Below are 22,356 nucleotides of genomic sequence, written 5' to 3' on the forward strand. Positions count from 1 at the left end.
AAGTTTAAGAAAAAGGTGCCTATGCCTATAAAATCGCTGTCAATAGAAATTGTCAACAATGTAAACAAACCTTTATATAAAATATCAATATTTGAGCACAATTTTATTATCTTAAAGGTTGAAGATCATAATGTGATATGAATTGATTAAATAACACATGGATTTAGCCAGTATCTGATGAGTTAGAAAGGAAATCAAAGACATTCTGACTACAAGGTTTGTTTACATTGTTCACAAATTCTATTGACGGCGACTTTACCACGGAACCATTAAAAAACGATTATTTTTATTTTTTCTTCAGATGGCGCCACTGGTTGATTCTGAGTTAGATGGCGATTATAATCCGTATTAGTCCGTTTTCACATTATACGATCCGATATCGGATGGAGGACCGTTATCCCATACATATTCAAGCCGCCATATTTATTCGTCGAGAAGTGGTTCATTATAAGTTAGATCTAAACTTCAGAGGACCATCTGTACTGAAAAACGTTGTACGATATACGTGCGAAAAGGAAATTAATTTCCTTTTTTCGCCCTAGTATCGTAATGTATATTTTTTAACCCCCGACGCAAAAACGACGGGGTGTTATAAGTTTGACGTGTCTGTCTGTCTGTTTGTCTGTCTGTCTGTGGCATCGTAGCTCCCGAACGGATGAACCGATTTAGATTTAGTTTTTTTTGTCTGAAAGCTGAGTTACTCGGGAGTGTTCTTGGCCATGTTTCATGAAAATCTGTCCACTATGTCGCGGTCGGGGGTTATCGAAATTTTTATTTTGTGGTTAGGTTATTCTGTAACTTTTTTGTTTCAGGTTTTTTCAGCCAGAATACTACATGAAATGGGATTTGTTATTAAATAAAAGAACGAAAACATGAAGAAAATCTCGAGTAAAAAAACATGTTTTTGTGTATCGCACACGCATAGGTAATAGTTAGTTTTCATCACACATGACGATATCAAAAGTGAGAATTTATATTAAGTTACTCAATTACTGTAGGCGGTCCTTAAAATATACTATTTTAAAGAAAACGAATTAATAATAAAAAAGGAACGTATATTAAGGTATTGAATGTCTTAAGAATAACAAAAATAACAGTAGGTATCATAAGAATAAGGCTAGTTTCTTATACTTAAAATAAAATATTTTATGCAGTGCACGAAATAAAGCACCACATAATTAGAAGAAATATATGGACAGTAGTTATGTTTAAACATAATTTATATTTAATAAGTCAAAAAGAAAGATATAAGTAAAGAAAATGAATTGACCGTGACGTCACTCCTCAGTATTTCAAATTAATTCCATATTAGAAAATCGTTTTGACAGTTCTTAAAAAGAAGCTGATTTGACCAGTTGGAAACTAGCCTATTACTAAAGCTAGAATAGAGTAATATATGTATTTTGTGGTGTCCTGCCGTTTCGCCAAAAAACGTTTCGTCAAATTTCATTTCCCAATAATCATATCGCAATAGTTTCATTTCCCAAAGTATTGTTTGGCAAAGGTATGTTTCGCAATGAATTTGGTCAAATTATCATTTGGCACAATTTTACTTAGTCAAATTTTATTTAGACAAAAATTTATTTCGCAAACGTTTTTAATGGCAAAACTTATATCCCAAAAACATGTTTGGTCAAAATTTCACATCGCATATTTCGAAAATATTTAGGCATTTGCATTTTCATTTCTACGGGATTAATTTAATTTACCGAAGATTTTTTTGCCAAATTTAACTTAAAATTGTCAAATGATAATTTCAGTTTTATTCCCAAGGCTTCAGTTGGACAAGAAAAGTTTGCTCAACTTTATTTTTGTCAAATTAATTACTGGACAAAATTATTTTGTCAAAAAATGTTTCTACAAATTACACCATGCAAAACCACGTTTGACAATAAATATTACAAGGCATAAATGTAATGTAATAATTTTATTAGTATTGTAACAGAAAACTCGTGTGCGACAGGGTCAGTTTAGGTGCGACGACGAGCGAAGCTAGGAGGAGCGTGTTAGGTTGACAGTGAGCAAACCGGAAATGGCTTTTTAAAGTACCTAATTAAAAATTAATAGAACATAATGGGTTTGAAAACATAAGGTTTCTTTTTAATAAAATGTATCTGGACATGTAAGTGAAAATGTCATCCTTGACATTTGCAGCAGGAGGAAAAAAAGTACGACATACCTACACATTATTTCACACAAATCTTGGACACAAAGTATAAAATCAACAAACAAATTTCTAGTGCGCCATTTAATTACAATATATTGGGAAATGGAAATTTTGCCTAACAATACCTTTGACTAAATAATATTTGGTAAAATGAAATTTGACCAAGTAAATATTTTGGGAAACAAATACTTGCCAAAAAAAGTTTTGCTAAATGTCAATTTGCGATAAGTTGTTTTGCCAAACGTTTATTTGGGAAATGATAATTTGGGAATAATAGTTTGGGATGTGAAACTTTGGGAAACGTTTTTTGGCGAATCGTCAGTAAACCGTATTTTGTGTCATATTAATCATAATAATACAGTGAACTTTATCCTAAAACTACCCTTTCTGTTTTTTTTAGCATTTTAAAATTACTCTTCATAATTACGAAATCTAAACTAATCCTTTTCTAAAACAAGTGTAAACAAACAAACGACAACGACACAGGCCTATTAAAGTGCATTTTCGCGAAAAAAGATTCTTTTCCACTTCGTTACTATTTTACAGCGGTTAAAAAGTGGAAAGTATGCAAAACAATAGAACATTTTGGGACCATTTCTCTCTCACTCGTTTTTCATCCTAGATCGAAGAACTCGTGATTCTGAGTAGGAAAAACAAAAAAAAATGCCTACCTTAAAAAAAATGTAATTGTTTTCGCGAAAATGCCCAAAATCACCAACCGGTCTAGCCGAAATCACAATCGCTGACGCTAAACGCCGTTCACAAATACGGAACAGGTGCCGCAGTCGAATGGCACTGCGACGAGAGGTAGTCTAGCTCTGTCACGCCAATACACAAGAGCGATAGAGATAGATACCTACGAGCGTTTCGTGAGCGTTTGTGCCATTCGTCTACGTACCCAGGCGGTTTAGCACAACTTGCGCTCTCGCCCGCGAGTCCATACTTGAAGTCGCGTTTGATGTATAGACTCGTGCGCGAGAACACGTTGTGGTAAACCGTTAGATACCGATATTATCGTAAGCGTTAGGCATTTGGCTACGTACATTTTTAAGAGCGGCAGACTTGTCTGTCAGTTTTCACTTAAGTCACGACGTTTCCGAAGGCGAATTTGGCCCTCCATTCCACCTGAATCTGGACTGTCTAGAGTGGATTCCTCAGACTCAGAATCGTCATAAGATTCAGAAGACATTGGTGTCTCAAATTTTTCATGAATAAATTGATCTGAATCTTCGTCTTCGCGATAACATTTGCCGCATTTAAAATAGTTATCCGTATTCACATTCAGTCTGTATGGATGCATTTCTAGTGAATTTGTTTGATCATATCCACATTGAAATTCTAACTCATGTGGTCGCCTTGAACAGTCCATTGCACTGCATGTGTGATGCCTCGGTGAATGCGACGGCTCTGACCAGCACACCCCTGTTTCTTGGCATGACTCCCGTATTTCTTGTAATCGTGTTAGATTTTTGAGTCGCTTTGCCAAATTAGACATTGAGCCGGCCAATTGAAGTAGTGACTCTTTTGTTTGTGCTGCCTTTGATATATTTGAGCAGACCAATTTAAGTAGCGCCTCTTTTCGTTGTGCTCTTTTTGACGCATTCGTGACTTTTTGTTCGGGTTGCGTCGACGCATCCAATTCTGTTTGTGTTTCTTGAATTGGCTCACCCTCGTCCGGTCCATGTTGTTTTTGTGTTTTTTTCTTTCGTGATTTATTTTTCTTTTCTGTTTTTGACTCATCCGGTCCAAGTTGCAACTCTTCCGGCTGTAGTTGCGGTGACTCATCTAATTTATGTTGAAATTCTGTTGGTTGTTGTTGCATCGGTTCATCCAAACCACGTTGGAATCTTGCTTGTTGCGGATTCATTGATTCATCGAATCCACGCTGGAACCCAGCTTGTTCCGGGTTCATTGATTCATCGAATCCACGCTGGAACCCAGTTTGTTCCGGGTTCATTGATTCATCGAATCCACGCTGGAACCCAGTTTGTTCCGGGTTCACTGATTCATCGAATCCACGCTGGAACCCAGCTCTTTGCGGGTTCATTGATTCATCCACACCACTTTGAAATCTTGTATGTTGCGGGTTCATTGATTCATCGAATCCACGCTGGAACCCAGCTTGTTGCGGGTTCATTGGTTCATCCAAACCACGTTGGAATATTGCTTGTTGCGGGATCATTGATTCATCGAATCCACGCTGGAACCCAGCTTGTTCCGGGTTCATTGGTTCATCCAAACCACGTTGGTAACCAGTTTGTTGCGGGTTCATTGATTCATCGAATCCACGCTGGAATTTTGCTTGTTGCGGATTCATTGATTCATTGAACCCACGTTGAAATCCAGCTTGTTCCGGGTTCATTGGTTCATCCAAACCACGTTGGTAACCAGCTTGTTGCGGGTTCATTGATTCATCGAATCCACGCTGGAATCTTGCTTGTTGCGGATTCATTGATTCATCGAACCCACGTTGAAATCCAGCTTGTTCCGGGTACATTGGTTCATCCAAACCACGTTGGTAACCAGCTTGATGCGGGTTCATTGATTCGTCGAATCCACGCTGGAATCTTGCTTGTTGCGGATTCATTGATTCATCGAACCCACGTTGAAATCCAGCTTGTTCCGGGTTCATTGGTTCATCCAAACCACGTTGGTAACCAGCTTGTTGCGGGTTCATTGATTCATCGAATCCACGCTGGAATCTTGCTTGTTGCGGATTCATTGATTCATCGAACCCATGTTGAAATCCAGCTTGTTCCGGGTTCATTGGTTCATCCAAACCACGTTGGTAACCAGCTTGTTGCGGGTTCATTGATTCATCGAATCCAAGCTGGAATCCATCTTGTTGCGGGCTTATTGATTCATCCAAACCACGTTGTTGCGGTTGCACTGATTCATATAACGCGCGTTGAAATTGCGGTTGTTGCATTGACTCGTCCAGACCTGTTGGTTGATGTATCCTACCCATCCCTTGCCGTCCTGTTATTTTTGGTTGATTTGATTCATCTAGGCCATATTGCAGTTCTCCTTGATATGGCTGCATTGGCTCGTCCCATTTATGTTGGAATCCAGCTTGCTGTGGTGGCATTGAGTCGTACAATCCAGGTTGAAATCCTGTTGGTTGTATCCTACCCATCCCTTGCCGTCCTGTTTTTTGTGGTTGAATTGATTCATCTAGGCCATATTGCAATTCTCCTTGATATGGTTGCATTGGCTCGTCCCCTTCATGTTGGAATCTAGCTTGCTGGGCTGGCATTGGGTCGTACAATCCAGGTTGAAATCCTGTTGGTTGTTGTGTCCTACCCATCCCTTGCCGTCCTGTTTTTTGTGGATGAATTGATTCGTCTTGATATGGCTGCATTGGCTCGTCCCATTTACGTTGGAATCCAGCTTTCTGTGGAGGCACTGAGTCATAAAATCCCGGTTGAAATTCTGTTGGTTCTGTTGTTCTACCCAAATCACGTTGCAGTATTGGCATTTCTGGTTGAGTTGATCCACCTAATTCATATGGCAATCCTGCTTGTGGTAGAATTGATCTGTCGAACCCACATTGTAATCCTGGTCGCATTAACCCACCACAACCTGTTCGTTGTGATTGCAGTAGTCCACCCAATCCTGCTTGTTGCTGCAATAATTCACCCGTGTTACCTGCTTTTTGTTGTTGTCGTGCTCCACACACAGCCGCCATGAATCCATCCGAACATGTTACGTCTAGTGGCATTAATCCATCTAAACATACTTGTTGTTGTAGCATTATTCCATCCAAGCATACTTGTTGTTGTGGCGTCAATCCACCCATACATGATGCTCCTTGTTCTGGCGTCAATCCACCCATACATACTCCTAGTTCTGGCATCAATCCACCCATAAATTCTCCTTGCTGTGGCATCAATGCACCCATACATACTCCTCCTTGTGGCATCAAACCACCCGAGCCAAAAGTTTGCGTATGTTGCACTGTACCACACAATGCTGTCTGTGTCTCTTGCATTCCACATTCTCGCGGCTCACCGCGGTTCCAGCCGCAAAACAATCCAGACAGTTTATCAGTAAACTTGCCAGTGCCAGCGTCTCTGTTGTATGCGGCCACCACAATTATTGCGAAAATATTAAAAGCTGAAAAGACAAAAAATATTACAGAATATTAACTTGACTCAAATATATTATTTACATTGTCAGATTGGCACAATCAATGAATTATTTGGGAAGCAAAATCAACTTTTGCAAGCAACTTTTGCACTTTTGCAGCGAAATTTTTGGAACGTATAATGTGAGATATCGTCACTACTTTTAAAAAAACTTGTATCTTCGTCTGTCAATGAAAAGAAAATTGTAGTAAGTATGTATGGAATGCATATAGACTTAATGCGTTTTAACTTTGAGGAACAGCGTGAGATACGAGATTTTTTAAAAGTAGTGACGATATGTCATTTGAATTGATATGCCAGTCGCTTTTCGGTGAAGGAAAACATCGTGAGGAAACCGGACTAACTCTAATAAGGCCTAGTCACCCTTCGTGTTGGAAGGTCAGATGGCAGTCGCTTTCGTAAAACCGATTGCCTACGCCAAATCTTGGAATTCATTGTCAAAGCGGACCCAGACTCCCATAAGCCGCGGCGAAGGCGAGGATAACTCAAGGAGGATGATGATGATGAGAAAGCAAAATCAAATGTCACATTACTATAATTATGTATCTTAAAGATGACGCGGGCGATACGTTATGCCCCCCCCCCCCCTGGTGGGACCTGGGCCTTTACCACGTGATCCCCCCCCCTCCCTGGGCACTAAGCTGGATCTGCGCTTGACTCTTCTAACAAACATAAGCAGCTCGGTATGTGAGTGCGCCGTGTACGTACGCAACACATGTAAGCGGATGACAAATATTAAAACTAGGAACAGATTATGGGACGCGTCCACGGACGCGCGTCCACTGCCGCGATCTACCTCAATCGGACGTAAACCGTGAACGCGGCCTTGAGCGTTCGGACGTCCGGACGAAATCTGGCGTGCTGGATGTTTTAAGACTGTGCACAATTGTTCGCTTAACTTCAAAACTGGGTAAATCTCTTCTGCTACAAGGTCGATTATCTTTCAGATCATATTATATGTTTTATATATATTCAACCTTAAAGCAGAATGGATTTACCTAAGTTTGAAGTTAAGCGACACAATTATCAGTCGCGGTTGCCAGCCGCGTCCGTGTGACGCGTGCCATATTTGTTTCTAGTTTCATTCTCGTTCAGCCACGTCCGCGTTGTTGCTAACGTACACGGCGCGCACACATACATACCGCGCGGCGTACATTTGTTAGAAGAGTTACTACTGTGTCAAACGTCTAATTTCATGTCATTCCCTTGGTGAGTCTCTAGCGCCAACGGGGAGATTTGTAACTATAATCTAAAGCTGGCAAGGACACTTTTGCGACTGTTCTACTCTGATAGATTTTCCTTTTCTTTCTACATCCACAGATAAAACCAACACTTGAGGTGCAATACGGGCAACACAATTGCCAGAAATTCACATACAATTGCCGCGTTTGTTCAATACGCACCAACTGACTATGGAGCAAACGCGACAATGGTATGTAAATAACAGGCAATTGTGTTGCCCGTGTTTTTTTTTTAAATTTATTTACTCAAAAAAGGTTGTATTATTCTAATTATTGTATTTTCGCCAAACTGTATGACAGTTTGTTGGCGAATGCAAGCACTCACTATTACTTCCTTATCGTCTACTGTGTAAGGTAGGTAGCAACAGCAACACACTTGTCCGACCAGCTGGTGGCCATTATATTATCTAATTATCATACAAAACAAGCAAACATGCTCCCCTAATCTGTATTCCCGAGCGAATACAATCTGGGTGTATTCAAGTCAAGAGTGAATAGGCTATTACTGAACCATTGAGCTACAACCTCGGCCTTGTCACTTTCCATCAGGTGCGACTAAGGTCACTCACTGGCCAGTTTATAATTTAAAAAAATTTTTTGAAGGCGGTCGGAGAACTGTAAAACCGTTGCACAATTTTGATGCTGATTCATACTTAATCTAGTACCTATTAAACTACATTACTTACTACTTAGGTACTATAATTGTGTAAGGGTGCTCTTACATTACCTGTCATAAGAAACAAGAAGCCTGCGACAATGCCCTTCTTAGTATTCGTATCCGAGGCAGAAATTAGCCAAATGCAAACACATAAGTGTACCGCAAAACTTAACAAAAGGTCGGATACATAACACTGTTTCATCCACTTAAGATCCTGTAAAAAAATAGTTGAGCTATTTATAAAATAAAACTATGGAAACCGATTAATTCGCGTATAATGAATTTTAAATTCATTATACGCGATTTTAGTTATATTTCATGATTCGCATAGTTTTATTTCATGATATTTATAAAGTAATCTTAAAATATACACCGTGCTTTTCTTGATCTTCGTTAAATTGAACACATCCTTAAGCTCATTAACAGAAATATCCTAGTATGTACATTATCTTTTTGTTAAATTCGAAAAAACTATTTTTTTTAGTTCTCATACATAATAAATAAATGTATAAATAATGTGAGAGAACCTTAAGAATAACACGAAAGTTAGTGTCAAATATCTGATATCATGTGTCAAAATAAATAACATTAGGATATAGAAAGGTCGTGATACACTTGTCCAGTCATTACATTTATTAAGACGAAAGTTGAGACACAGTTTATTAGAGAAACTAATTGTATTTGACCTAAATAACCTCGGGATTAGAGAAATACGGTGTGTAAAACATAAACCATTCTGTTTATATGACTAATGGAGACAGTGAAGTAAGAACGCAATGTCCTAAAAAATACACTTTCAGCTTTCTAGATTTTGTGGGCCTAAAATATTCATAAAAAAGTTCGCTGGGGTGAATCCACCTAAAAGTAGCGTGAGTCACGACTTCATTGACTGTTTATTTGAACTAGAACTGCAAATTAAAGGATTTATGCATATATTGGGAAAGTAACACTTATTTAGACATAGATTATGAACTTGCATCGTGAATAAATTGAACATGCCATAAAATCGTGACTCATGTTACTCTAGCCGCGGATTGATCCGTTGGGCCGAACGAAGGTTAAGGTTTAGTAAAGTCGCCGTCAATAGAATTTGTGAACAATGTAAACAAACCTTGTAGACAAAATGTCTTTAATTTCCATTCTAACTCATCAGATACTGGCTAAATCCATGTGTTATTTAATCAATTCATGTCACATTATGATCCTCAACCTTTAAAATAATAAAATTGTGCTAGATTATTGATATTTTATAGAATGGTTTGTTTACATTGTTGACAATTTCTATTGACGGCGATTTTAAGAAATATATTTACCGCCCAAATTCCAAGCAGCAAGAATACACAACTCGCAACGGCCATATATATGACGTGTATATATACGATGTATAGTACCACCCAAGTGTTAGCATGACCTGTGATAAAGTAAATATTTATAAATGCATTTTCGTAGGTTGATGTTGCTATTCACAACCCTAACGGTGCAGTTTGTACATTTGGATCACGTCTCCGATTTGAATAAAAATTGGTAGGCTGATAGAGTCCATGACGCTGAGCAAGATCCATTAGGTTTCCCAATATGTCCTAGGTTGATTATATGAAACTTTCCTTTTTTGTTACCGAAAATGTATAGAAATCTTGTAACAAAAAAGGAAGGTTTCATACAAACTACATAGGACATTTTGAGAAACCTAGTGGATCTTGCTCAGCATCACGGACTCTATCAGCCTACCAATTTTTATCAAAATCAGAGACGTGATCCAAATGTACAAACTTAACCGGATTGCACAATTGCCAGCAATTCACGGCAATTGTACCTATACCATTGCCGCATTTGTTCAATATGCACCAACGCCACCAAATAACTATTGGTGCTTTTACACGGGCAACGCAATTCCAAGCAATTCACATACAATTGCCGCGTTTTTTCAATACGCACTAACTATGGAGCAAAAGCGGCAATGGTATGCGAATTGCTGGCAATTGAGTTGCCCGTGTTACAGCACTTTATAGAGCAAACGCGGCAATGGTATGTGAATTGCTGGCAATTGAGTTGCCCGTGTTACAGCACTTTATAGAGCAAAAGCGGCAATGGTATGTGAATTGCTGGCAATTGTGTTGCCCGTGTAACAGCACCTTAAAGGCGTTGTTTAGAAGTAATTGAGGTAAGGCATAAGCCCGGTTAGAAGTTTGTATGGAGCATTCCGCAATTTTCGAATTTAACGCGAGCGAAGCCGCGGGAAAAAACTAGTATGTTAGGGATCGTCCCCACACGGGAGGCGCGTGTACTGGGGCGGACGTCCAAGCGCCTCCTGTCGGTAATTTAAAAAACGTCTCCTCAGTACATTTTGTACAGGAAAGACGTAAGACGCGCCCCCAAGCGACGCGTCGCTTGGCGCGCGCCGCGCTGCCTGTAGCGCGCCAAGAGACGTCTCTTACGCTTCCCTTGCGCGTCCTTCCTATACAAAATGTACTGAGGAGACGTTTTTTAAATTACATTCAGGCAGCGTGGTGCGGACGTCCGTTCCACGCCTCAGGACATGCGTCTCTTGGGTGGGGACGGTCCCTTATATAAACAAAAAAAAATGTATGTAAAGACGTGCCTTTGAACGGAAAAGTATATCCCTCATAGCAGGGAGGAAAAGTGCCACTTTGCTCCCTCCAAGCAGGGAAGAAAATATTTTTATTTTTTCCCTTTCCGAAACATTTGATAACTTACTTTTTGCGTAGAGAAGCATATAGGCGTAGGCAATGGGCCAGCCTAGTGTTATGTAGATCGCCGCGACTACAATACTGGCCCAGCGCATGTCATTGTCAGTCTCCAGCGCCATCTGTGAATCAGCAGGTACTACTGAAACACCGAAACAAGTAGTGTAAGACCTGGACTCTCGGAACGGAGCGTTTGGCGAAGCGTAATACCTACAGCGGGGCGGGTGCACGTGCACGCCCAGACTCAGAATATACACCGTGTTTTTTTTGTTTTCCGTTAAATTCGACACGTAGCTAGGTTCATTATCAGGAACCACCCCGTTCATTATCAGGAATCACTTTTAGTTAATTTCACGAAAAAAAATTTTTTTCATCATTTTCATACATAATAAATGAATTTATTAGTGAGAGACCCTTAAGAATTACCAGGTACAGTATGGCCACTCCCGCTCCCCGCTGAAAGTGCCGCTCACCCGCTCTCGTTTACCACACAGTTACCGCCAGTCAAAAATGCGACACGTCGACCTGTCATATCTCACTCCTACGAGCATGGTAATACGCGTTCACCTACACGTGTTTAATACTGTGTGCCATGTGTGCGTAGGAACGCACTTCTTTCATATATTTGATCGCCATTGTCCGAGGTGTGACCATGTAGGCTCCAGAACGCTTACCATGAGTTACAAACGACGAAAAATAAGAGTCATTTATTGTCGCAAATACTTTAACTACTAATAACGATGTAGGGAACAAATCAAATTATTTTTCCCCTCACTAGCTCGGAAACACGTGTTTTGTCCTTTAATACCAGGGGGTAAAAACGCATTTTATCCACTAGTGGGTAAAGTAATTTGACCTTGAATAAAGTCAAAATACTGCTTTAAAATTGATAAAAGTAGGTGAATCTACTAATAAAGATGATTTACCACCTGTGAAACTACTGGAAGCAGTGATAAACGCATTTTTTGCGTTGTAGTTTCCTCGCTATAGTGAGGGGAAAAGTTTTGTGTTACACTCGGGTGCAAATGTATTTTACTTCTCGTGTGTTAAAAAACTCGCAAGTTTAGGATTCTATTCTCGAACCACTCGCTTCGCTCTTGGTTCAACTATAGAATCCTAGCACTTGCTCGTTTTTCAATTCCACACTCGGCGTTAAAATACAACATTGCCCCCTTGTATAACAAATAACTATTATTAAATATTTTTTGATTTGTTCCCTACATCGATAGACGGCAGCACCATCTCTCTCGCTATATCGGGTGCGCCAAAGTTCATATAAAATTGTTATATAGATTATTGGTAGTCCGAAAATGTTTCTCATACAATTTTACATTATAACGATCATTATTTATAACAATTTTATGTTAATAACTATCGTAACTTCGAATGACTTATGTTCATAATGTCATTCATCATAAATACGTTTTATACTAATGTTTATGTTTATATACTTATTGATCATAACGATTGCGAGTAATATAATTTATCGTTATATTATTGTTAACAGAACAGACATCACATGTGACAGTCCAGTTAGGTGCGACGACGAGCGTAGCGAGGAGGAGCGTGTTAGGTTGACCGTGAGCGAACCAGAAACGAATTTTTAATGTAAATTGTATATGTCACTGTAAAAGCTTCAAGCGCGCTTCTATAAATTGCACAAGTTTTTCATAGAACTTCCCCAAAACTTTTTAAATAACTTTATGATGAATGATTTTCTTAAACACAAAATTATGAATGTTATTAAATATTTGTATAGAATTTATGATTAAAAATTTTCGACTAAATGATTATTATGAACAGTGATAGTAGTACTATTGATAATAATGAAACAAAATTATGATAAGTAAAATTATGAGAACTGATCATTCGGAGCACAAATCGGTATAAACAATAATATTATAACAAATAATTTTATATGAGCCAATATGGACCCCGCTATATCGTAATTGTTATTGGGAAGGTTGACCTCCTGTAGGACTCCTACAGTAATCCTGCAAAAGGATTCATATAGGAGGTGCAAGCACAAATTGCTCGCCCTTAGAGTTGGTCAAAGATAGGCGGCTAAAGGCGCCTAGCCTTCAGAGATAACATACACTAGAGAAATTTCGACGGGTACCTCGGCGGTCGGGGTGGTGTAGCGGTCGAACACGTCAGCCGCGTTAGCTGGAGACCCGGGTTCGATTCCCGGCTTCGTCACCAGTGGGCTAGATCGTTTTTTCTTTAGTGTCTGGTATCTATTTCAGTTTATACTTTAACTACTACTTTTAAATACTTTCTTTTACGATAGGCGCTAGCGTAAACGTTTGTTCGATAGCAGTATATCTCGGTCGCACTAGCATAAGCTTACGCAGACGCTAGTGCAACTCATGGTAAGCATACTGGGTGTGAGGATGAATACTCAGCCGACGGCTTATTAAAAAACATTAACTGTACCTACTCACTTTTTAGAATCTTCCTTTATTCATCAAATCAAATAATTTGCACGTGTTATACAAATACAGGATACATCACTGTCATATTAAGATTATGACAAAATGTTCTTGTGACACATAGGTTCAGAAAAATTACGTTAGTACCTACAGTATGAAGGTGGAAACATTGTAAGTATTTATTGAGCAGGCAAACTGACATTTTATCTCGCCAGGTGGCGCCTGTGCAAGTAGGCATATCAGTGTCATCAAAGAGGATCGAGTATTATAGAGAGTTACTGTCAAAGTAAAATGTGTAATCACCACAGATGTCATATATACCATAGATCAAGCAAACGTATCTACTTAGCGTGTCAAATGAACTCAGTGAAATCCACTGAGTTGTCCGTCTTTACTCGCAGCTTGCAGCTTTCGGGCGTCAATTTTTGTAAGTTGAAGTCAATCAAAACATAAAAAATGCCTCGTTACATGATATTCAATTGCAACAACACAAAAATTATGAACAATCAAGAGCCTGAGACATATTTAAAATTACAGGCAAGAAACAACTTCAGTACAAAATTTGACACGCTCGGCCCCTATACAAATAGATGAACTTGTTTCTTCTATATAAATAAAGTTCTGTGGATTAATCACAGTGCATAGACTGCCATCTCTCGACACAGGCTTTAAAACTTTTGAACCTCAGTTTTGACAATTTAGCCCATATTCTTAGCTTGATATGTGTTAAAATGACAAATATTAATATTAGCGCCATCTAGCCGAGCGTTCCCTAAAGGTGTAACGCCATCTAAGCCACCGTACCTTTTTCTCTATGGCTTTGAGGTGCGTTTTTTTCTTAGACTTTATCCGTCTATACCAAAGAATATAAGTCTATACGGAGTTACATATGTCTTTGGTACCTATCTATGGCATGACGTCATAGGCAATGCTAAATAAGTCAGTATACTTAGGTACCTATTTCTGCAGTATGTACACAAGCAAAGTAACGAATAACAAAACATTGCATTTAAAATGTTATCATATCCCACTTCCTATGATAATAAACAAGTAGGTATCTCAAACAAAGAAGAATTGTACGCAACATTAAATTATACGAATCGGGGAATTCCCGTCCAAAAAGCAGATGCCGCAATTTATTTAAATATGTCTAAATATACAAAGCCAGGCAGGCAATTATGGTCGCGCGATAAGTGATAAAATAGCAGGCCGTCCCTATCGCACTATTTGTAAGTGCGATAGGGACGGCCTGATATTTTATCGCCTATCGCGCGACCATGCTTCCCGTGCTGGTGCCGTATGCACGAACGAAATGCTCGTAGATATCTATCTCTATCGCTCTTGCGTATTGGCGCGACAGAGCCAGACTACCTTCCGCGGCGTTTCGTTCTCGTTTCGCGACGCAGAAATGCCAAATGGGTATAAACTATAAACCATTATGATTACAGGGTGGGATCATTGAGATAAATAATTGCTCCATTTATAGATTGAAGTGTCTGTATTTAATTACGTATGATAAGGCAGTAGGTATAGGTAGATTAACTTCAATTTATCAATACATACTGAACCATTTATAATTATTAATATGGCTGAGAGAGAGAAATATAAATTCACTTATCGGAGTCTTATCTTGTTTATGTATATATTATTTTAAGGTATCGTTAATTCCCTATGTTATGTGTCCACAAATTGTTGGCAGAAAGGTATGCAGCGTTCGGCTCCTGCAAAAAAAAAATGTGATCAATACAATATTAGGTCTGATGGCAGTCGCTTTCGTAAACCCAAACCTACGCCAAAACTTGGGATTAGTTGTCAAAGCTGACCCCAGGCTCCCATGAGCAGAGCCGCGGCGAATGCCGGGATAACGCAAGAAGAATGATGATGACAATATTATGTAAACTGGGTTAATAGTTATTTGTTATACAAGTTGTATTTTAACGCCGAGTGTGGAATTTGAAATTTTTAACACACGAGAAGTAAAATACATTGCACCCGAGTGTAACACAAAACTTTTCCCCTCACTATAGCGAGGAAACTACAACGCAAAAAATGCGTTTATTATCACTGCTTCCAGTAGTTCCACAGAATAGATGGTAAATCATCTTTATTACTTGATTCACCTACTTTTATCAATTTTAAAGCAGTTGATTTGACTTTATTCAAGGTCAAATTACTTTACCCACTAGTGGATAAAATGCGTTTTTACCCGCTGGTATTAAAGGACAAAACACGTGTTTCCGAGCTAGTGAGGGGAAAAACAGTTTTTCTGCTATAAGTAAGTTTAGTTACGAGTCATATAAGGTAAGGAATTAGATCCCACAAGCGCTTGCCAGTGCCGTCGAGCAATTCTGCGACGCGAAACGAAAACGAAACGCCGCGAAAGGTAGTCTGGATCTGTCGTGCCAATGCGCAGGAGCGATAGAGATAGATATCTACGAGCGTTTCGTTTCGTGAGCGTTTGTGCCATTCGGCTACGTACCCAGCCGGCGTATCATGCTGCCAATTTTATCACTTATCCACGTGGATAAGACATCTGTCACTCTCATACTGACATACTTGCTAAAGCGTGACGGATGCTTTATCCACGTGGATAAGTGATAAAATTGGCAGCATAATACGCCGGCTGGTCGCCGTACGCGTCAACCACCGACCAGCAACAGTCACAGCTGCGTTGTGGTACTGGGGGCCGATTTTTGAGTCTCACGCGTTCGAATTCAGAAAATCGTCACTGAAAATAATAAGCAAGTCACCGTTTTCAACCGGTATTTTAGTGACAAAATCCTGTATGTGAGATTCAAAAATCACCCCCCTGGGGGCCGATTTTTGAGTCTCACGCGGTCAAATTCAGAAAATTGTCACTGAAAATAATAAAGCGCAATTCACCTATTTCAACCGGTATTTTAGTGACAGTGAGACTCAAAAATCGCCCCCCTGGTTGGTTACAATATGAAACATTGTGAACTAACGTCAGTCCTGATGGTCGTCTCTCTCGGTCTGACGGCTGACGACGTAGCCGATGACGCCGCCGACAACGGCGCCCGCCGGCCCGCCGGACATCCCGCCGACGGCCGCGCCGACCGCCGTACCGGTCGCTGCGCCGAACACACGCTGAAAAGGCCCTGTCACACAGTAAAAAAAACAACTCAACTTAAGTACTTTAAGTAGCTAAAAAACGCCCGTACCGGCAGGCCGGCAACAGACCAAACAACAGACAGTCTTAAATTTCATAATCTTAAAAAATCATAATCTTATGAAATCAGATCGAGTGCCTTGCCATTCTTAAAATTCAGATTATTCGCAATCTGTCAGATCAATCTGAAAAAAATCATAATCTTAAAAAATAAGAGTTGCGAAATTGTATGGAAATCCGTGCACTCGATCTGATTTCATAAGATTATGATTTTTTCAGATTACGAATTTTAAGACTGTCTGTTGCCGGCCTAAATTTTTCGCTCTCACTTAGGGTGTTCCTAGGGTTGCAACAGTTTTTTTTTTCTGGCTTGAAAAAAAAAACAGTTTTTTTTCTGGAGTATGTTTTTTTTTTCTAAAGGTCGAAATGTCAAAATTTGCAGAACAGTTAATACTTTTATACGGTTTTTTAGACTTTATGTTAGCTATTAAACAAATTTAATTTAATAACTTTAATTTCTGGTTTTATAAAACTAACATTTACACAATTTGTTTATAATTTACTGTTGGCAACACCACCATTGGGATTCCCCAATAAATGTTTGTATACTTACTGAATGTTTATCGAATTAAAATGTACGTTATTGTTATTGAAACGTTACAAATCACTAAAAACCGTTATTGTTGTACATCTGAAAAAAAAAACATAATTAGAAAAAACATGGTGCTTGGTTTTTTTTTTCATAATTCTGAAAAAAAATTGTTTTTTTTTCTATTTGCAACCCTAGGTTTTCACAATCTATCGACGCGGAATCATATCTCTTGCGGACCAAAAATCGCTTGTTGGTATGAAGACGCATCTACGCGTCGTTGTCGATTAACGCATGCGTAATTGCGTTCGCATGTTCATACTAACGTGCTATGTTTGGTCGGTAAGAGCCGATTCCGGGCCAATAGGTTAGGGAAGACCCTTAGTGCGTTTTCACACTATTCGATCCGATATCGGATGTTGGAAGGATTTCAATAGAAAAAGTACAAGATGGCGCCTGTCATGTATGGGATATCGGTCCGACATCCTATATCGGATCGGATAATGTGAAAACGCATTGTGATAAAATTCCAAGGTCGCGGTGCGGTGCAGTCGTCTGTTAGCTAGTTAACGAACGTACGCCGCGCGGTATGTATGGGCATCATAATTATAGAATAGAAATCATTATTCGTGACAAGTGACAACAGAAATTATTTACACATAGCACAAAAAGATAGGTAGGTACCTACATATACATAATATTTGCCACGAAATGGTCCCGACGATTATGGATGGTCGATGAGAAAATAGACGAGAATTAGTCATTCTCATATATGTAGCCACCGCCTTTAAATGTGAGTGTGTTTAGTAAAACGTCCAACTTTGTCGGTTACCACTAAGGCAAGATTTACTTGTGCGCCGAAATTGCTGGAAAAGTTAGATAATGACTCCATACGTTGTCAGAGTTTTAATCTAGACAACTACGGTTATCAACTGCAAGTATTTATTTACTTACCTATTCTGATATCATTATGGACGATTTCTGCAACAACTTGGTCGCGTACTGCATTATTCGCGTCGCCTTCCATATCTGAAAGCAAATGACGTAACTTTAATCTTATAAAGAAGGTTCAAGCTCGCCTATCTCAGGAACGACGTCCATCTAAATAAAATGGTAAAAAGTTAGTAAGGTGCATTAGGGTAATTTCCAATGACAGAAATGCTCTGGTAATTCCGGAAGGGGAATTTTGATATCATGGAAATAATAAAAATAAAATAAATAAATAAATCGATGGAAATAATAAAAATAAAATAAAATAAATAAATACTAAAGGTTATTTTATGCGACTTTCGTAATTAGACGACTTTCGGAATTAACCTAATGCACCTGTACGTTTAAAGTTTAAACACCCTATTTGAAAAAAAATCTCGCACTTAAGAACTAATCGGAAATCATCAGTCATCATTTACTTTGGATTTCAATGAAAAGAATACAAGATGGCCCCTGTAATATGTATGCAGGGATATCGGTCTGACATCAAAACGCATAGGGTCACTCTCCATCCTTTGTCACAAAGTAGCCTATGTCACTCTCCATCCTTTGTCACAAAGTAGCCTATGTCACTCTCCATCCTTTCAACTATCTCCACCTAAAAAAACACGTCAATTCGTCGCTCCGTTTTGCCGTGAAACACGCACAAACAAACAGACACACACACTTTCCCATTTATAATATTAATATAGTAATGTATAGACCACCTTTTCCACCTTTCCAATTGTTTTCCTCTCCCGCTTCCTCCTTCCACATGATCAATTATAACACTCAATCGGAACGGGACTTAATCGCGTAAAACTTACGTTTTATATTTAACCCGACGTCCCGTTTTTATTTAATAATATGAGTGAAGATCGTGTTAGTTTAAATCAATTTAATCAATATACTCAATCGGAAATTAGGAAATAATTAAAAATCAAAAACACTTACCTCTTTAAAAAAGCAAAGCAACCTATTTTATTGTTTTAACAATAAACACAAGCACTTTAGCGTGTTGTATCTGCAACCGCTCGCATACACTGAAGTAACACGTAGATAAAAATACATATATGTATGTAGGTACTATGTATACGTAGTAAACATACCTTATACTCTTATACGTGTGTCATTTGCGTAGTATAAAAGTCTGTGGGATTTGTGGGAATAACCTCAATAGAATGTCCGGTGTTGCCGTATGAAAATATATACATACATACATACATATAATCACGCCTGTATCCCATAAAGGGGTAGGCAGAGCATGAACTACTAAGTTTCAGTGCCACTCCTGGCAAAAAGGGCTTGAAAGAAATCCAAATTGTGATATTGCAGTGACAGGTTGCCAGCCTCTCGTCTACGCCACCATTTAACCCACATCCCACAGTCGACTTCTACGACACCCAGGAGAAGAAAAGGGGTGGTGAAATTCTTAACCCGTCACCACACGGGTCAAAAAATATATTGGTGAAAATATATACTGTTAAAAAATTGATAGAGTTGCTAGCCTTTTGACAGTTGTGTCCGACATTAAATTGTTCCCGTCTGGACTAGCTTTAATTTACAAATTGTCTTATATTATATTCTCGATTTTATGCTCTCAATTTAAAACATAATATTGTATTGTTTCTATGAAATACTTGAAATGAAATGAATAATATATTGCGTGAAACGGAACATCCGCTAAGTCCCCGAAGAGAAGACAAAGGATTGATAAGCCAGCCTGTTGATGCGCAAGCGCCGTCTAAACGCGGTTATAAAAGCGAGCTCTGCGTATGCGCACAGTCATTCGTCATTTTAAAGTTATTTACTAGTGGCACTTTACATCGAAAAGGATTCTCTGAGCAGTAAGTCTTATCACTCTTATGATTCAAACTACTTACACATACCTATTAATACCTTTTTGGTACGGAACACTAAAAAACCTAAGTCTTAAAATGTACTTTGTTTATGTTAAATGAATGGATTACAATTTACAACTAAAAATATTGTCCTTCTTTTTGCAGAAATGGGTAAAGGCCGTAAAGAGAGGAAGGATGCAGTTGAAGCAGGCACCACAGTGGCGGGGGCCGCTTACGGAGGCTCTAAAGGTATGCTGCTGTATAACTATTTAGTTTTCACATCACTATTTCGGAAAGGAGTCGGCAACCCGAACCCTCCTTGGAACTTGTACACTCCTTTTTGCTGTGTACTTAACACAGCAAAAGGGAGTGTACAAGTTTCTAATGGGGTGGCAACGCGCATGTGAAACTGTTTGCGTTGCATGCGTTCATAGGTTACGGTGACCGCTTTCCATCAGGCGGACCGTATGCTTGTTTGCCACCGACGTAGTATAAAAAAAGGGGGTATTTTCTTCCCTGCTAGAGGGTGCAAAGTGATACTTTTCTGTTTATCCACACTTTTTAGAGTTCCGTAGTCAACTAGGAACCCTTATAGTTTCGCCATGTCTGTCCGTCCGTCCGTCCGCGGATAATCTCAGTAACCGTTAGCACTAGAAAGCTGAAATTTGATACAAATATGTATATCAATCACGCCGACAAAGTGCAAAAACAAAAAATGAAAAAAAAATGTTTTATTAGGATAAAGGTTCTACAAAAAGGTACTACATGTAAAGTAGGGATTGATATTTTTTTTCATTCCAACCCCAACGTGTGATATATTGTTGGATAGGTATTCAAAAATGAATAAGGGTTCACTAAAATCGTTTTTTTCTAATATTAATATTTTCGGAAATAATCGCTCCTAAAGGAAAAAAAAGTGTGTGTGTGTGTGTGTGTGTGTGTGTCCCTCTTACTTTTGAACCATATGTTTAAAAAATATGGAAAAAATCACAAAAGTAGAACTTTATAAAGAATTTCTAGGAAAATTGTTTTGAACTTGATAGGTTCAATAGTTTCTGAGAAAACTACGGAACCCTACACTGAGCGTGGCCCGAAATGCTCTTGGCCGGTTTTTTTTTAATTTATTTTAGATACATACAATTTTTCATGTTTATACTGACTTTTGAGGTCATAATGAACTACTTCTATTATGGGACTAATGCTGAAATCGCGAAAAAAAATTTGGTCCATACAAATGAGCGTTATTTAGCGGCATCATGAATAATATAATTCATGACAGTCGAAATTTGTGGAACAGCCAATTTTTTTTTGGGATTTTAGCTTCGGCCCCATGACTCCCATGTAAATATTGTGCAATATGACCTCAAAAGTCACTATGTAAAGTTTGGACTATCCTTTTTCACAGTCGCACTTTATTACTAAATTAATACTGTTGTCTTTTAGAAAAAATCCTTTGTTATTTATGGTATTTATTTCGCACAGGTAAGCGGTTTAGGGTTAACAAAAGAGAACAATGCTATTCATCGCAGATAAGTTCTCAAGTGGAAATCTTAAGAGGATACGGTAGCGAAAATGCTAAAATGGAAAGGAGCCCCCCTTTCAACATGGAAATTTTAATTAAATATACAAGTGTTATTAACTAGATTTATCGAAAAAAATTGTCCATTAAGAACAACTCAGACAAAAGATATTTCAAAAAAATCTTTAAAATCAAGGTTCCGCTCTCGACTCTTTCCTCCTTCAAAACTTAATCAATCGGAACGAAATTTGAGAATCTGAATAACAATGAAATAATCTATGTCGGACCGTTTAGCTTTTTGGTTAATTGTTACCAATCTTGAGTGTCACACTTTTTTTTGCGCCACAATTAAAAAGGCCGTTTTTGGAAATGGCTCTGTAGAGTCTTTAAAAAAAGCAGAATATCAAAAAAATCAAAACGGTCCGACACAGATAAAAATAATAACAATCTGTGTCGAAAAAATCATTGCTCTTTCTTCAAAAACCAGGGAGGAAATAGTCGAGAGCGTTTGTATGGAGAATTGACCCCTACCGTATCGTCTTAATTAAAAAAAATATCTACTATACACAATCTACTATTGGTTCGGCAGGCGCAACCGCCGGGGCGACGTACGGGGCGTACCTCGGGTGCTGCGGGGGCCCGCCGGGCGCCGTGTGCGGCGCCGTCGTCGGCGGGGTCGCCGGCGGCATCGTCGGGGGCGTCAGCGGCTACCTCGCCGGGAAGGTGGCCAACGAAGTCATCGATGAAATCGAGAAGATTTAAAACACTATTCTATACCCCCTTATAACGTACACTAAAGTTATCAAGCCGATAAAGTTCGTTTGTCCCTTTCCGATGTATTGGTGTGATAGAAAGGGACAAACGAACTTTATCGGCTTGATAACTTTAGTGTACGTTTATGAATAAGGGGCTAAGTCTGTAAAGTCTGATCAAAAATATATGCGTAGCCATGTTGCA

At 38.9% G+C, this 22,356-nt stretch overlaps 2 protein-coding genes and 1 long non-coding RNA gene across 4 annotated transcripts; 1 reads left to right on the forward strand and 2 right to left on the reverse strand.

Annotated features, from left to right (window-relative positions):
- Positions 1-163: 163 nt before the first annotated feature.
- On the reverse strand, positions 164-5,303 carry LOC125236927 (thioredoxin domain-containing protein 2-like). Its single transcript, XM_048143844.1, has 2 exons — positions 3,836-5,303; positions 164-174 (listed from the first exon to the last, which is right to left on the reverse strand). Exons 1-2 carry the CDS (start codon positions 5,301-5,303, stop codon positions 164-166), a joined length of 1,479 nt encoding a protein of 492 aa, XP_047999801.1.
- Positions 5,304-14,870: 9,567 nt separating this feature from the next.
- LOC125237248 lies at positions 14,871-19,099 on the reverse strand. Its single transcript, XR_007178313.1, has 4 exons — positions 18,994-19,099; positions 18,025-18,099; positions 16,318-16,470; positions 14,871-15,072 (listed from the first exon to the last, which is right to left on the reverse strand). It is a non-coding gene; the product is annotated as an uncharacterized LOC125237248 (long non-coding RNA).
- A 673-nt stretch (positions 19,100-19,772) lies between these two features.
- LOC125237226 (phage-like element PBSX protein XkdO) lies at positions 19,773-22,334 on the forward strand. 2 transcript variants are annotated; one of them, XM_048144230.1, is made up of 3 exons: positions 19,773-19,886; positions 20,046-20,129; positions 21,980-22,334. In XM_048144230.1, exons 2-3 carry the CDS (start codon positions 20,048-20,050, stop codon positions 22,159-22,161), a joined length of 264 nt encoding a protein of 87 aa, XP_048000187.1. In that variant the 5' UTR covers positions 19,773-19,886; positions 20,046-20,047; the 3' UTR covers positions 22,162-22,334. The 2 variants fall into 2 exon arrangements, with proteins under 2 accessions (XP_048000187.1, XP_048000188.1); XM_048144231.1 differs by having other exon boundaries at positions 21,989-22,332.
- The last annotated feature ends 22 nt before the right edge of the window (positions 22,335-22,356 follow it).

Source organism: Leguminivora glycinivorella, chromosome 20, assembly GCF_023078275.1.
Source record: "Leguminivora glycinivorella isolate SPB_JAAS2020 chromosome 20, LegGlyc_1.1, whole genome shotgun sequence".
NCBI classification, from domain to species: Eukaryota; Metazoa; Arthropoda; class Insecta; order Lepidoptera; family Tortricidae; genus Leguminivora; species Leguminivora glycinivorella.

Excerpts from the sequence above, each read along its gene's own strand:
- LOC125236927 (XM_048143844.1), bottom strand. The coding sequence starts at position 5,303 with ATGGGTAGGATACAACCAACAGGATTTCAACCTGGATTGTACGACTCA.
- LOC125237226 (XM_048144230.1), top strand. The coding sequence starts at position 20,048 with ATGGGTAAAGGCCGTAAAGAGAGGAAGGATGCAGTTGAAGCAGGCACC. Across the intron at positions 20,130-21,979 it reads CGCTTACGGAGGCTCTAAAG|GTTCGGCAGGCGCAACCGCC; the intron begins GTATGCTGCTGT and ends AATCTACTATTG.